The following is a 13,774-nucleotide window of genomic DNA, read 5'->3' as shown; positions in this document are numbered from 1 at the left end:
AGCCAGTAAACAGATGCAATGACCTTAAAACTTCACATTTATGCTGATACTTAATATAGCTCTGCAAAGCCTTTGCCAGCTGACACTTAGAGCTGCCTCTTCCACCTTATCTTCTGTTTACTTATCTCAGACTCCTAAGCAAACCGGTGCCCTTCTTGGAGCAACACAATCAAGTCAAAAACTTGCTGATGTGTTTAGATAAGCACCAAGGCTAAATTCAGCTCTGACAGGAAGAACAGTTGTGCTGGCATGTAAATAGCAAAGTGGTGTAATTTGCACTGATATGGCTTTTAGTGGATTTCAAAATGAGTGTGAAGGTTCAAGCAGCAGAATTCATTTCAGCCATGCTAGCACTCTGGAGGCCTATTTGAAGTAAGTCAAACTTGGCTGTTGTTACCTGTTACACCCTTTTTCCCAAGAGCAGCCAGCTGTTCTGAGTGTTGCACTGCATTGCAGAAACTGAAATGCGGTTTGGGGAATGGGAACAGTGAGGCAGAAAATAAATCTGAAAGTTCAATTGCTAGCATATGTTTGTTTTAGATGGATTTAATAGTGGCAGGCACTGTGTAACTTTTGAGGACCTCTTCGAGGGTTGATCCCATAGTGTGTATTCTCAGTATCACCAAATGAATGGCAACATTCCCCAGAAGTACCTCAGTTAGCATGGGCAATACTCTATCAAGCCATTTACCTTCAAACATGTAGTGGGCCAAGAATCCTTTATCTTCTGTGTTTCCATCGCTTACAAAATGTACCCAAATCTGGGAGGCAGCTATAACTAGTGGCACAGATGGTGCAGACTGACCACAGAGTCTGGCTATTAGTTCTCCATCAGCATCCCCTGAGCAAAGAAAAAAAAAAAAAAAAAAAGAAAATATACTTTTTGAATCTTAAAAGAGCTACAATAATGTAAAGGAATATATGGGACAAAAATGCATGTCATTTTGTTTTGACTGGAAAACAGAGAGAAGTACATGTCACAGTTAATTACTGATTATTTGTTTTGGGTGTAGGTAGAGTACTGCAGTTCATTGCTGGGATCATAAATCTCAACAAGCAGAAAGTTCTTTCCAAAGCTGTATTAATGATTCTTTTAATATCTTGGTCTCCTTCTCTCGCCTCTCTGCCCTCCTGCACACTTTCATTTTGTATGACCCATCAGACCTGAGAACACAGGAAGTGCCCCAAAACTGCAGACATTTTGGGGCAGAGCAGCGGGAAGAGGTGGCCCAAGGACCTGATTGCATGGGACCCTAATAAGCCTATGTGTTTGTGACATCCTCATTAAAGTCAACAGGGGTTCTGAGTTTTCTACCATATAGAGATGAGCTTCATCCATGAACAAGCTGTCACTGCTGTATTAATAGTGAGCATTTCTTTCCTAGGGAGCACAATATACCATTCTCTGTATGGCAAATAAAATGCCAGCATTTATTCGAATCATTGAAACCTAAAAGAAAGCACAACGCAGGCAGTTGCACGTCTGTGACACTGAATGTTTGCTCACGTTGGTGTAAGCTCTTACACATCGCATTGGTAGAAGTATCAGTTTCTGTTTATTACTGATATATTCTCAGCTAAAAGAGAATAACTGTAATAGTGTTCCTCACAACATCCAGGCCATGCCGTTCCTAATTTAGCTTCTCTAATAACACCAGACTGATGGTCTTAAAAGTCTCCATTCAAAAACAGCTCCTTGCTCCGTACAGAGTGGCAGCCTGCTCTTGTGAAGAAGGCAGCAGAGCAGGAGGGAGAAATTATGGGCACTTTTCAGAGCTCTTTCACAGTTATTTCAAGGAATGTGGCTGAGTAACTTCAACTTACTGTCTTATACAGTGACACAGCCACCATTTGAAGTATCTTGAAGCACAGCGATAAAAGGTACATACAATAAAATTCTATTCATGTAAATTACACAAAGAAATGCTAAAACCTGTCTTGTTAACATGCACTAAAGTGAATTTTTAGCTTTTTCCTTTGATTGCATTGCCTGGAGGCCTGAGGTTCACAATGAGGTGAGAGTAGTGAGAACTGATGAGTAATGGACCAGATATGTTTAATTATTTCTTTCTCTGACTTCTCTTTCTATTATTTCCCAGCTCAGGTGCACAGTTGGGAGGCAACTGTTACACTACGCAGCTATGCATGCAAACCAATACTATATAATCAAGAGCTCTCATTCAAATGAAAGCAAATGAGGATGTAACAGATTCCTGCTGTCAATCCCCCCAACCTTTCAGAAACAATTACCTGGTAAATTAGAACCTCCTCTCTCTAGGACTCACAGATACAGCCTCTCAGTGAAGAAGACAGCTGGAACTTTCATACTACACTTGGCATTGGCTGAGTGACTTTCATATGACATTTCCAGTTGCTTGTTCATGCAGATAGCTAAAGATGCTCAAGTATGCAGAGATATTACTGGTGCATTAATCCTGTGACTGCTTTTACTTTCAGTGCTTTAGTCTGTATTTTGTAATGCAGTCTTGCAGAAAATATGGATTTGTTTTTGGAGAATCATCTTACAGAGTACAAAAGTAGGGTATAAAGTGGGTATGCAGGCCAGAGGGCATGAATAATTAAAGCATTCCTCACTCCTGCTGTCCCTGGAGATATTTCAGGAGCAGGGAGAGAATAGGCTGTGTACCAAATAAATAGTTTTGATGGGTCCAGTTTCTCCTGACTGCTATCTTTCAAGGGAGATGAAGTGAAATTCATATTGTCACTTGTAAAAAGAAGAGTCAAGTGTGTACTGCAACCACCAAAACAATTAATTCCCCCAAGATACCTATCCAGTTTTCCATTTTCTCTCCTGAAAGAAAGAGTGACCAAACCCATGCATCCATTGCTCTAGCAGTGAAATCCCACTCCTGGTCTAGGAGACACTACAACAGTCACTCTCTGCAAATACATATGAACAAGATTTGGTACAAACATAGTTACCCAACCAGAATCTTGATGAGCTTTATCCATTCTCCTGCTGACCATACAAACCTATTCGTAACTCTAGGTAGTCATATTTGCAGTCCTGGTGATGTTCCAAGTGGAAATCCTCGAAAGACACATATATGGATGAATTATAGTGGGAGGGGTTTTCAATGGTCCATTCACAGTTCAGGTTACTTGTGTAATTTTTGATGCCATCATAACCAGGAGAAGAGAAATTCCCACCTGCATGTCCCATCAGGGTTCCACCACAAACTGCAGAAACAAAATATAATTTATTTTAAAACAGTAATTGTTCTTGTATGAAGAAAAATCTCGCCCCTGTTTATTTAGATATGCTCATGTCAGCAAGCACATGTGTTGATTAGATCAAATTTTTTCCATCATCTTCCTATTTTATAATTTACTGCTGTATACGAGATAATTCTTGCCTCATGTCCTGGAATTTATTGGTAAGACTTTAAAAACGTGTAAAGCAAAGAAACAACTATTTCGCATGGTGTCAAATAAAAAGAAAAAAAAAGGTAGCACTGTCAATACAACAAATATTATTTAACTTTTTGATAAAATCCCACTGCAGCTCCAGTTCAGTGTTGCTCAGCCCTACCCATTGCCTAATTCTAGACTCAGGAGAGGATTTTTCTGGAACACACCCTCAAGAGCAGTACACTCATGCTACAGTAGGGTGCTTTAGGGGGAGCTGGAAAATTAAGGTCAGAAGACTCAAAGCTGTAGTAATAAGGCTCTGCCAGCTGCCTCCTCTCTGGAGGCTGAGCTTGCAAAACTAGGTTAGCTGCACTTTCACAAGCTACAATAAATTAATTATCCCACTGAGGAATAAGGAAGCACTTGAATTATTCAATTTGTCTATGGCACTATGCTTTTTATATCTTTTCATGGAATAAGGCCACTTCAGACCTTCTCTTACTCAAGACTAAGTACAAACCAATAAATCAGTAGTGAGAGTAAGGACTGTGATCTGTAACAGAGGTTGCTCTTTCCATTTCAAATTTGACAGTCACATGAAGTCCATTACAACCAGACCTTCTCCATTTTTTCAAGCTCTTTCAATTAATCAAAGATATACATCTACTGCCATCCAAAGATGTAAAAGAGAAAAAAAAAAGGTACCAAAGATTTGTTATCTGTTTAAGTAATTTTTGACATGTGCCAGCACTTTAAGTATGAAATGAGTCACTGAAGATCAATCACTTAATTTAAAAACACACATTACCTGCATCTTCACTAGATGTGTATGAGACACTGAAGCCTCTGGTTGCGTGGGACATATCTGTCACCAAAATGACTTTCATTGTGTTGCCAGAGGATTTCACCTCAGTGCCTGGATTTACCTCACCACACAGCTTGGCCAGTCGGGGAGAGTTCTGTCTGATGCCATTGTAAACCTGTTGAGTCAAAATAAGCTATTATGAGATCAAAATGCAGTCTCAAGAGCATCTCCTGTATCATTTAACAGTGCTTCACATCTTTGATATCAAGACAAGGTTCATTGATGTCCGTCAAAGGAGGTTAGTTCCCAAATCTATTCAAAACCTTGGAACAAACTTCCATTACCTTGAGCGGATGGGGCTCTGAAGGAAAACAAAAAATACCTTATGTATTTTAGAGAAACATAAGCATATTCCCTCCTCTCTTTTTTTTTAAATTTTTTTTTGTTTCTTAAAAGAGAAACTGAAATAGTTTTATTGGGAAAAATGCTGTATTTTAGCTCAATATTTATGTATTCAATCATTTAGTAATGCCAGCTACTGATCATATTAATTCTATTTGAAATTATTGTCTTTGTTTTCTTGTTAAAGCCAACACCAGCTTTATCAAAATCTCCTTCAACCTTTAGTCTAGGAGCTAATTTCCTTCTTTTTATTACTATGTCAGCAGTGCAAGTGAGGCAGAAATGATGTTTCCCACTGAGATTTGGAATATGTTAGTGTTGAAGGCACAAAAGCTGGCAGGACAGATCTTCCTTTAAGAGATCATTACTTCATTAATCGATAAAAAGCCAGCTCCCCAGGGTCTGTCTAAAGTATCTGTGAAGGAAAATGGGAGAAACATCATCTACAAATCACAATGGAGAGCTACTTCACCCCCTCACTTGTGCACGGGCTGGCTTCTGATCATGCTGAACTGAATTCCTGTGTTTGCACTGCTAATCTGAACAAAGGGAAAACTAAATTAGATTTCCTATTCTTGCAGTTTCATAGAGAAATCGTATTTTTGAGGCATTTGTACATCTGATCAGGTCCAGTTCTGTGTGCCAGTTTATTTTTTTTTTTCCTTCACTAAATAACAAAATATCTAAAATAGCCATGATAAAATAACCAATATCTATATTTGTGGGGATGAGGGGGGATAAAGAGGTAACATTTCCTGGGGTTTCCCTATCTTTCTGTCAGAATATCCAAGGTCCAACCCAGTCATAGCCATTTGTTGCAATAGAAGTAACAACCTCCAAAGTCTAAAGAGACTGACTGATGGACATTGTGTCCACAGAAAAGAGACATTGAAGGGTTTCAAAAACCCCAGAGCTTTTATCCATAATTGATAAAGAGCCAATTCCAATGATTTCTTCAAGTCCTTCTCTCTTGGACCATAATTTCAAAACAAGCAGGTTAGTTTAGACACCCTACAGAGCTAATTTTCTCTCATTTATCTGTTTTTGCCAATTAAATTATTATGTGTCTTAAAACCACATATAGACCTATAAAATGACATTTCAGCTCTATTACATCAATTAATGCTCCTTAAAGGGATTAGGAAGATAATTTTCTGCCTTCATGCCCAATACTCACAGCCACATAGTCTGATGAGCACCTCCAGTGTTCTTCAGTTTTCATGTCATTGAAGGTTAGAGTCACACGTCGGCCTTCTTCCACTGTGATCCTCCATTCACACACTCGATTATGTGGGTATAGGTTGGGATAGTTGGGTGAAGTAAAAGTTCCAACAGGAGCAGTAAAATCCCCACCACATTCTGAAATATCCAAATATTGGGACACTTCTTAGAGTAAAGCATTGTTTATAGAGTTATAGAAAACAACAACAAACAAAAAACAAAACAACAAACAAAACCAAAACAAGACCAAACACATTAATAACGGAATAAAAAGAGATCCTGAGAGGCTGGTCTGATACCCCTATCCTGTTCATACGTTTGTCTGAACAGCTAAGTTCCTGTCAGTCTTTATAACTCAGCCATATATGTAGTTGAATATTAATTCACCATAGCAGATCCTTTTATTCTAATTATTAACATTTCCTTCTCTGAATGGCTTGTGCCAGGCTTCAGAAGCCTGAGTGACCCACAGACTTTGATATCAAGTGATACAAGCCTCTCACTCTGGTAGAACTGAGACTTTTCTGCCTTTCAGATGACTGGACAGACCTACACAGAATGAGCAGGTCTTAGAGTGGGTAATGATGAAGCATGTGCTTTTCCTCTGCTGGTTAACAGAAGTAGACAAAAAGCTTTCAGGAATTTTAACCAATGCTTTTTTTGTAAAGTTACTTTGTGTTTTTCTTCTCTTTGTTATGAAAATCAAATTGTGTTCTGAGGAAAGAACACTAAAGGTCTTGGGTAGAGAGTGCCTTTTTCTTCTGAGACTGATGGTATAAATTTGCCATGTTACACTTGGTTTCCTTTTAAAATACAGATATATAATTTAATGGAGTGCAGTGGGAGACTTACTCCCTTTCCTCACCCTCACAGACTCCTGCAGAATAGTGTGATATGTGTCTCCACCTGCATCCTGCATTAAATTTTTGCTAATACAGTTTCTCTTCTATAGTTGCATAACAGGGTCCTGGAAGTGGAATAACATTATTTCGGAGTTTGTTTTCCCCTCTGTTATTTTATTGCAGAAGCAAACACAAAAAATAAAGAACCTTTCAGATGAGCATTTAAATTAGCTGGCAGGAGTTAAGAAGGGTTGGCACGAGATTTTTCAAGACCACGACCACAAAGAATTTCTGATAAAGTAGCCATATTTTGACAGGACAAACATTGCATGGGCACTAAAGAATGTGAAAGAGAAGTGTAAAATGGGAATAGGTCTTTGTCCTTAGTCCTGATCAGAGCAGCCCTTTGAAGTCATTGTGCTCAGGACAAGAGGCAATGGGCACAGTCTGAAATGCATGAACATATGAAAACACCTTTCACTCTGAGGGCTGATTAACACTGGAATATGTTGTCCCGAGAGGTTTGGGAGTCTCTATCCCTGGAGACATTCAAAACTTGACTGGCCCCAGTCCTGGGCAACTTCCACTACCTGACCCTGCTTGAGCAGGGGTTTGACTACCTCATCTCCAGAGGTGCCTTCCAACCTCAGTGGCTCTGTAATTCTGTGATTCTGCTTAGAACCTATTGCATAAAACCTATTTGGTTTGGGGAGATTTAAGCATATCACTCACCTCAGAGGGACAGACTAACACAACGGAAAATCACAGCTTTTATTTAGCTTCCAGCTTAGGCATGTGGGGAGGGCATCCCTGGACTGATTGCTGGAGGAAACAGGTATAGAAGAGTGTGCTTCATTGTGTGAGACCTACCACTGTCAGTAACATCCTTTATAGCGAGAGACTCTTTGCCTCTCACAGTTTCAGTTTGGCTAAGTAGTGATCAGAGAGCTCTATTCATACTTTCCTGAGTTTAAATTTAAGAGCAAATTCACACCACTCCTAGAATAATTGATTTAAAAATATGTGCTGTATTAGTGCAGTTTTAGTCTGTGGTATATGTTGCTTCCCTGGAAGTAACTTTCAGCCTTACAAATCCAACCTTCAGTACTGGAATCAAAGCGCAGTCTGAATCCTTGGGCATTGACTGATCCATCAGTGACAAACTTGATGTAAGCAAAACTGTCAGAGGTGTCCACAGCATCAGGGAGGGTGTTACCACAGTATCTGCCCAACAAATTTCCTGAAAAAATCAAATACAGAAAGACAATTTTATATCCATGCATTATTTACATTTTTGTTGAAGTATCACTTTCCATTTCAACTGGGCAGGCATGAGTAAACTAGTAAAATAAAGTTATTGCTGGGGAATTGAAGGGTTTTGTTTGCTTTTGCTTCAGCAAACAAGGCAGACAGAAGCAAATACTGTGTATTGAAAAGGCTCACTGTGTACCCAAAGGAAAAGCTTTCAGGAGCCTCTGGAGAGATTTCATAGTAGTACTGGGGAAGGGAAGACAAACACTGAAATAATTCTCAGACCAGAAGCGTTGTATTCTCGGATCTCCACAAAGTCATTTGTGCACTCAGAGGAGTTTTGAATATCTAGGCCTTCTAGCCTGATGGTAAGATAGTGGCCCCTGGGACCCTGCAGAAACCATTCACACAGCAGGTTGTCTTGATAGTGAAGCTCAGGATATCCCGTGCTTTCAATGATGCCAGTTTGTCCTGTCACTGTCCCACCACAGGGAGCTGCAAAAGGAAGAACATTACTTACTTGACTGAAGGCCCTTGGAGCAATGACCTTTCTCCTAAACAAGATTTAAAGCTAAAACACAACTGACTTGTTCTCTAACTATGGTAATAAAACAGGAGTTGCCTTCCACTTAAAAATACTCCACAGTCTGCTCCTAATTCAACTGGTCCTAGTTTGTTATGGATTTGTTTTTCTGTTTTGTTTTTGTGTCTTTCTTTTTTTTTCTCCATGCACACCCTGCCATTGTAAGCATCCTTTCTTCTCTGTCATCTCTCTTATTAATTTGGATAAACTCACAGATTTCAGGGCCTATATGTAACCTCTACTCATGCCCATTTTACCAGAAAATCTTGGAAAGCCATATCAAATAATTATAAGTAAATTTAGTTTGCTAAATGTGGATGTAATTTTTTTGCAGCTGACCAAAGTTGACTGCTAGTTTGGGCCTACAGCTATGGTTCAGACTCCTCTTTCCTGCAGTCCCTTCCTGTTCACATTCCACTCCTTGTGGTGCCTTGGTAAGGGATCACTGCACAGTTTGGGAAAAAGCTATTTATTTTTATTTTTTTCTCTCTGAAAACTCATTTCTCTGTGGTACCTGCAAACATTAGTTCATAACATTAAGGCCTACAGCAAAAAATATTCCCAGGTGGAATTTATTGGATTTTACAGTGTATTCTGTGTATCTGCCAGTTACAATCTTTTTGTGGCAATAACAGTTCTGTTCATACTGTCTGCACTTCTGAGTGATCCCTGCTTTGTTGCAGGGTGACTGGAATAGAGCTGAGATACTCTAAATCTGTTATGGATAGATATAATTGTGGCTTCATATGCTAACAATGTTTTCTTGCAAGTTGTTTCAGTTTTCCCATTCAGAATAGAACACTATATTGACTTAAGTGTTTGAGATCCAACACAATCAGCAAGATTCCATTTAAAGCAATATAGTCCACATTGCCTTTGAGTCCTAGATTTCCTATATGAGTGATACTAACATAATAGCTGCTATTCTTTCAGGATTATTAACATTATCAAAAACAGAAAAAAAAGCATGTTTCCAAATCTGATTAAAGACTATTCTTCATTTCATTTTAAAACTTTGCCAGTGCTTTCTAATCCTGTTTTTGCAGCTTGAGAGCAAATAATTTTAAAGTATTTATTTTCCCAGCTGACAAATAATAGTACTTACTGTTCATTCCTTTTTCAGCCCATTGTTGTGATGCCCATTTGTCTAACAGCATTGTTACCATAGATTGATTTACATTTACATAGAGAAGCTCCTAATTTGTTCTTCTCCTGCCAACTCTCTGCTGACCTTTGCATTCCCCTTCAGGCTCCTGCTCAGGAAAGTGACACTAATTTTTTATGCTGAAAATCAAATCATGTTACATGACTTTATCCATGTCGACCTTTTTTCTACTGGCCCTTTGATAACTTGGCAAGAGGTTATCCACTCTCTGTTTCACTGCTACAGACCTGTGAGCTCTTTCCTGTTCCTATTTCAATAATTTTCACCTCTTGCTAGGTGCGGAACATGCTGATGTTAACCTATCTGATGATTCTGATGCCTTAGCTCTAACATTAGTTGAAAGAGGTACATATCTGTCAGTCCACCTCATAAACATGATTTAAGCCCCATTACAAAAGCCTGACATTTGAGACCACAATATTCTCTAAAATCAGATCAATTGATAAATGCATACATTACCAATGGAGTATTTAGCATTGAATCCTACGTGTGTGGCGCTGCTGTCAGACCTGAACCTCAGGTACATGGCAACTCCTGAGGATCTCTGTGAGCCTGGCATCACACCTCCACACAGCTTGGCAATGATGGGGGCAGTGGAGTCGGCGCCGTCGCGTAGCTCTAGGTAACTGGAAGTGCAGCTGGGGAGGAGAGAATTTTCTATTCAGTGTATGGCAGTAATCTTTTGAACCTATTCAGTTTGTGCACAAAGCCATGAAGCTGTAGTGAATTAGATAAGTTTCTATGTGATATGACCAGGATAGAATTAAGCAGTTCATAATTAATGATAGCTATCCAATATTTGAATCAAGAAACATTGAGGAAGATTCACCCCAAGCCTGGACTGTGATCAGGCAGAAGCAAGTCCTGGGGAGGGCTGTGAATGGCACTGATAAGTAGTTGTGATCATCTTTAACATTTTTTTTTTTGGCAGTATTCAGATTCAGCAGATATTCCCTACTAAGTTCCATTGATGGCGGTTGAATTAAGGAATAGATATAAGACAGATTAAGTGAATAAAAATTCAAATATGGGGGTTTACTTATGTGAGCAAAAATCTTAACTAACGGTTTTGTCCTGGGAAGCCAGACAGAAAAGACACTTCTGGGATTCTCCATTCTGTACCATTTTTTCTGGACATGGTCTCACAGGTAAGGCTCACCTTTGCTGTGCAGAGGTCCAGTCCCAAATCAATTAAATTATATCAGCTGGAAAACAGATCTTGTTTTATGATTCAGGCAGGGGGTACAAAACAGGTAGACCCATTGCAAATCAGGACACAGGCAATGGAGTAGGGAGACAAATTGTGGTGGCAGTAGGCCATTGGATTTAAAAGCACCTGAGAATCAAAAGGACTGAAAATCTGAATAGGAAAGGACTAGAGGGCACAGATTTCATAGAAAGCACCTTTCTGGTGGATCATCATGGTGAAGCATCATGGATGCTTCCTCTCTGCCTGCTATTATATACTAATTTCTGTCACACACTGCAAGGTCCTAGGAATGTGTAACTGTGGCCTGATAGCTTCAGTGATCTCTCTCAAAAGTTTCCTGACCACTTTAACTATAAATCTGGAAGTGTGCTCTGGGAGGAATTAGAGAAAATAACAGGGAAGGAAGAATCAGAATGGAGTCTCTGAAGAAACACAGGCAAAATAACATGAATGTATACTTTGGTGAAGGTTCAATGTAAAACTGATCTTCAAATTGCAGCTCTACTGCATGTCCATTAGGAGCAGTTATGGTCCAGACACAGTCAGTATGCGGAGGATAATTGCTCGGATAGTTGGGGGAAGATGTATATCCACTGGGGTTGAAAGCATCAATGTAAATATTCCCTCCACAAGCTGGGAAAGAAAAGATCACCAATAAAACACCAACATGTTAAGGAAATGGGTGAGGCATCAAAAATATGAGTTATCACTATATTCCAACACAATTTCCTTTCATTGTCATTTAATTACATTAAAACCAAATGCATCTTACTGCTTACTGTGGGAAAACATTCTAATGCAGTAGGATCTTATGTTCCTGTGCTTCTGCTTACTTAGTCCTCCTCATTTCTAAATGTTCAGGGCTATGGATTAAACTGCTACTAGTTCTTCCTTGGACTGCTTCTAAACTATGCAGGAAACTTACTTCTTGCCTTGTTCCTGCCTTAGTTCCCAAGAGCTACAAAGCCTAGAAGTCAGATGCATCAATGCTTCTGTGAATCCTTCACGACTTCTGCCTTCCAAAAATTGAAATGTCTGTTTGAGGTGATAATGAATGTGTGAGGAATACCAGTCAGAGCAAACATAAGGATTTGTTCAGGTCCAGGTAGGATAATCCTACAAAAATATCTTTATTTTGATCAGAACCTTTCTGTGAAAAACCCCAACTATATTCTAGCAATACTGGTTTAACATGGAGTTTTAGTCAAGTTTTATAAATTGAAGTGATAGAAATACTATGGTACAGCTTCACCCATTCTCTTCACGAATCCACTACAGTAATACTAAGAATAATTCTTTGTGGCAGCAGGGAAAAATAGACAGAAAATAAGCACTTAAAAATTTGAGTGGAGTGACAGATTGCCTTCGTTGTGTTTAGTCACACTGTTTAAGAGGTCTCCTGTTGTCCCAAGTGGCATGTGTCATGACTACAGTGGAATAACTGCAAATGCCAAGTCCCTGATTTACCCCTGGGACCTGGGTCTCCATTTTTTTTCATTCTGTCAAAGAATGTTCTCTCTGGCAGGGAATGTTATTTTTGTGGCTGAGATTAAAATTTTTAAGAAATGTTATTGCCTTTCTAGACACACCAGCCTAAATCATTCCTGACATCATTTAACACTTGCACTGGGTAGTACATGCTCAAAATAATGTTATTGTTTCCGGGTTTTATTTCCTTTCCTGTATGAATTTTGAACATCTCTTCCTAACTTCTTTGCCTCTTCCCTGCTAAAGGGTTTCCCACAAGTTTCTTTTGTTTTCTTTGTTGATTGTTTGTGGGTTTTGTTTTTTTAACTTGAACATCTTCAGGTTCCATGACCTGGAGCCAGCTCTCTTTAAAAAGAAGAAATTTGAGAGTAGGATCAGAAGTCATGCACTGAAGAAGGAAACAGGACATTTTTACAGACATCTGACTTTACCAGGGCTGGGATTTAAAACAAGAACCTCTTTTAAGGGGACAAACTCCAAATTATATCCATTGAGTTGCATAATTTAGGTTTCTCTCCTAGACTTACCTAGACTCTTAGCCTCGTATTGCAGCTTGAACCCTTGACCCTCATTTCTGCTGTCAGAGATGAAGCGGACAAACAGCTGATTGTCTGTGGTGTACATGGTGGAGACAGGGCTGCTTCCACAAAACCGTCCATTCCCTCTTCTGGACACCAAGGGTGGGGCAGCATTATCTAACCCATTCTTCAGCTAGAAGAGAAATTGCTAATGTCACTCAAGCAAACATCCCTGGAATGTAAACTTCGAGCACACACCATCTTAAAGCTTCCAGCCACGAAGGAAAATAATAACCTGGTGATTAATTCATGCACAGCAATAAATAAGAGAGAGTGACAGAAATAATCTCTGTGGTATTTCTCTTTGGTGTTTCTAGCCCCTGAAAACCCGGGCTGACTTTCTGACACTGAAATCTATAAGATTCAGTAGCTTTAATAGCTTTGAGGATTTGCTGACCCAGCCAATAACCTCACCTCTACATAATCTCCGAGGCTGCAGGAAGTATCTTCACTCTTAATCTGGAAAGGCGGTTCAAAATGGACAGCAATGACAAATCCAGAGGTTACCACTACACGCCAGGAACAATTCAGATTAGGAGCATAGTCTTGAGGATAGTTGGGGGATGTTATCACACCCCTGCTCGTGTGCAAATAGCCTCCGCAACCTAAGGAAAAAGAGTTGAAGCAAATAAAAAAACATTAGCATCAACTGTTCATGTATTTATCTAGAGAAAAAACCTGTCTCCTAAACGGAAGATGTGACAGGTAAAAGCAAATGTTGAAGCAAGTGTATGAAGAGTTGAGGGGTACAGAGCAATGCACACAGTGAATGATCTCCCAAAGAGAGGCTAGCAGATTGCAAGATGACGCACACCAAACAGCTTGGCAGTGAGACTCAGTTCTCAGACTTAACAGAC

The 13,774-nt window shown here is 39.5% G+C and overlaps 1 protein-coding gene across 1 annotated transcript in view; it reads right to left on the bottom strand.

Moving 5' to 3' along the window:
• The window catches only part of CUBN (cubilin), a 140,578-nt gene that overhangs the window by 37,425 nt on the left and 89,379 nt on the right, over positions 1-13,774 (bottom strand). Inside the window, exons 42-51 of the mRNA XM_065050909.1 lie at positions 13,332-13,522; positions 12,867-13,050; positions 11,310-11,484; positions 10,101-10,279; positions 8,179-8,388; positions 7,742-7,882; positions 5,757-5,938; positions 4,181-4,352; positions 2,995-3,201; positions 692-841 (exon numbers count right to left, since the gene is read on the bottom strand). Coding sequence (XP_064906981.1) covers positions 692-841; positions 2,995-3,201; positions 4,181-4,352; positions 5,757-5,938; positions 7,742-7,882; positions 8,179-8,388; positions 10,101-10,279; positions 11,310-11,484; positions 12,867-13,050; positions 13,332-13,522 — 1,791 coding nt within the window. The remainder of the gene's footprint in view (positions 1-691; positions 842-2,994; positions 3,202-4,180; positions 4,353-5,756; positions 5,939-7,741; positions 7,883-8,178; positions 8,389-10,100; positions 10,280-11,309; positions 11,485-12,866; positions 13,051-13,331; positions 13,523-13,774) is intronic.

This window comes from Columba livia, chromosome 2 (genome assembly GCF_036013475.1).
Source record: "Columba livia isolate bColLiv1 breed racing homer chromosome 2, bColLiv1.pat.W.v2, whole genome shotgun sequence".
In the NCBI taxonomy this organism is placed as follows: Eukaryota; Metazoa; Chordata; class Aves; order Columbiformes; family Columbidae; genus Columba; species Columba livia.
This window is presented reverse-complemented; position numbering and strand designations above follow the sequence as displayed.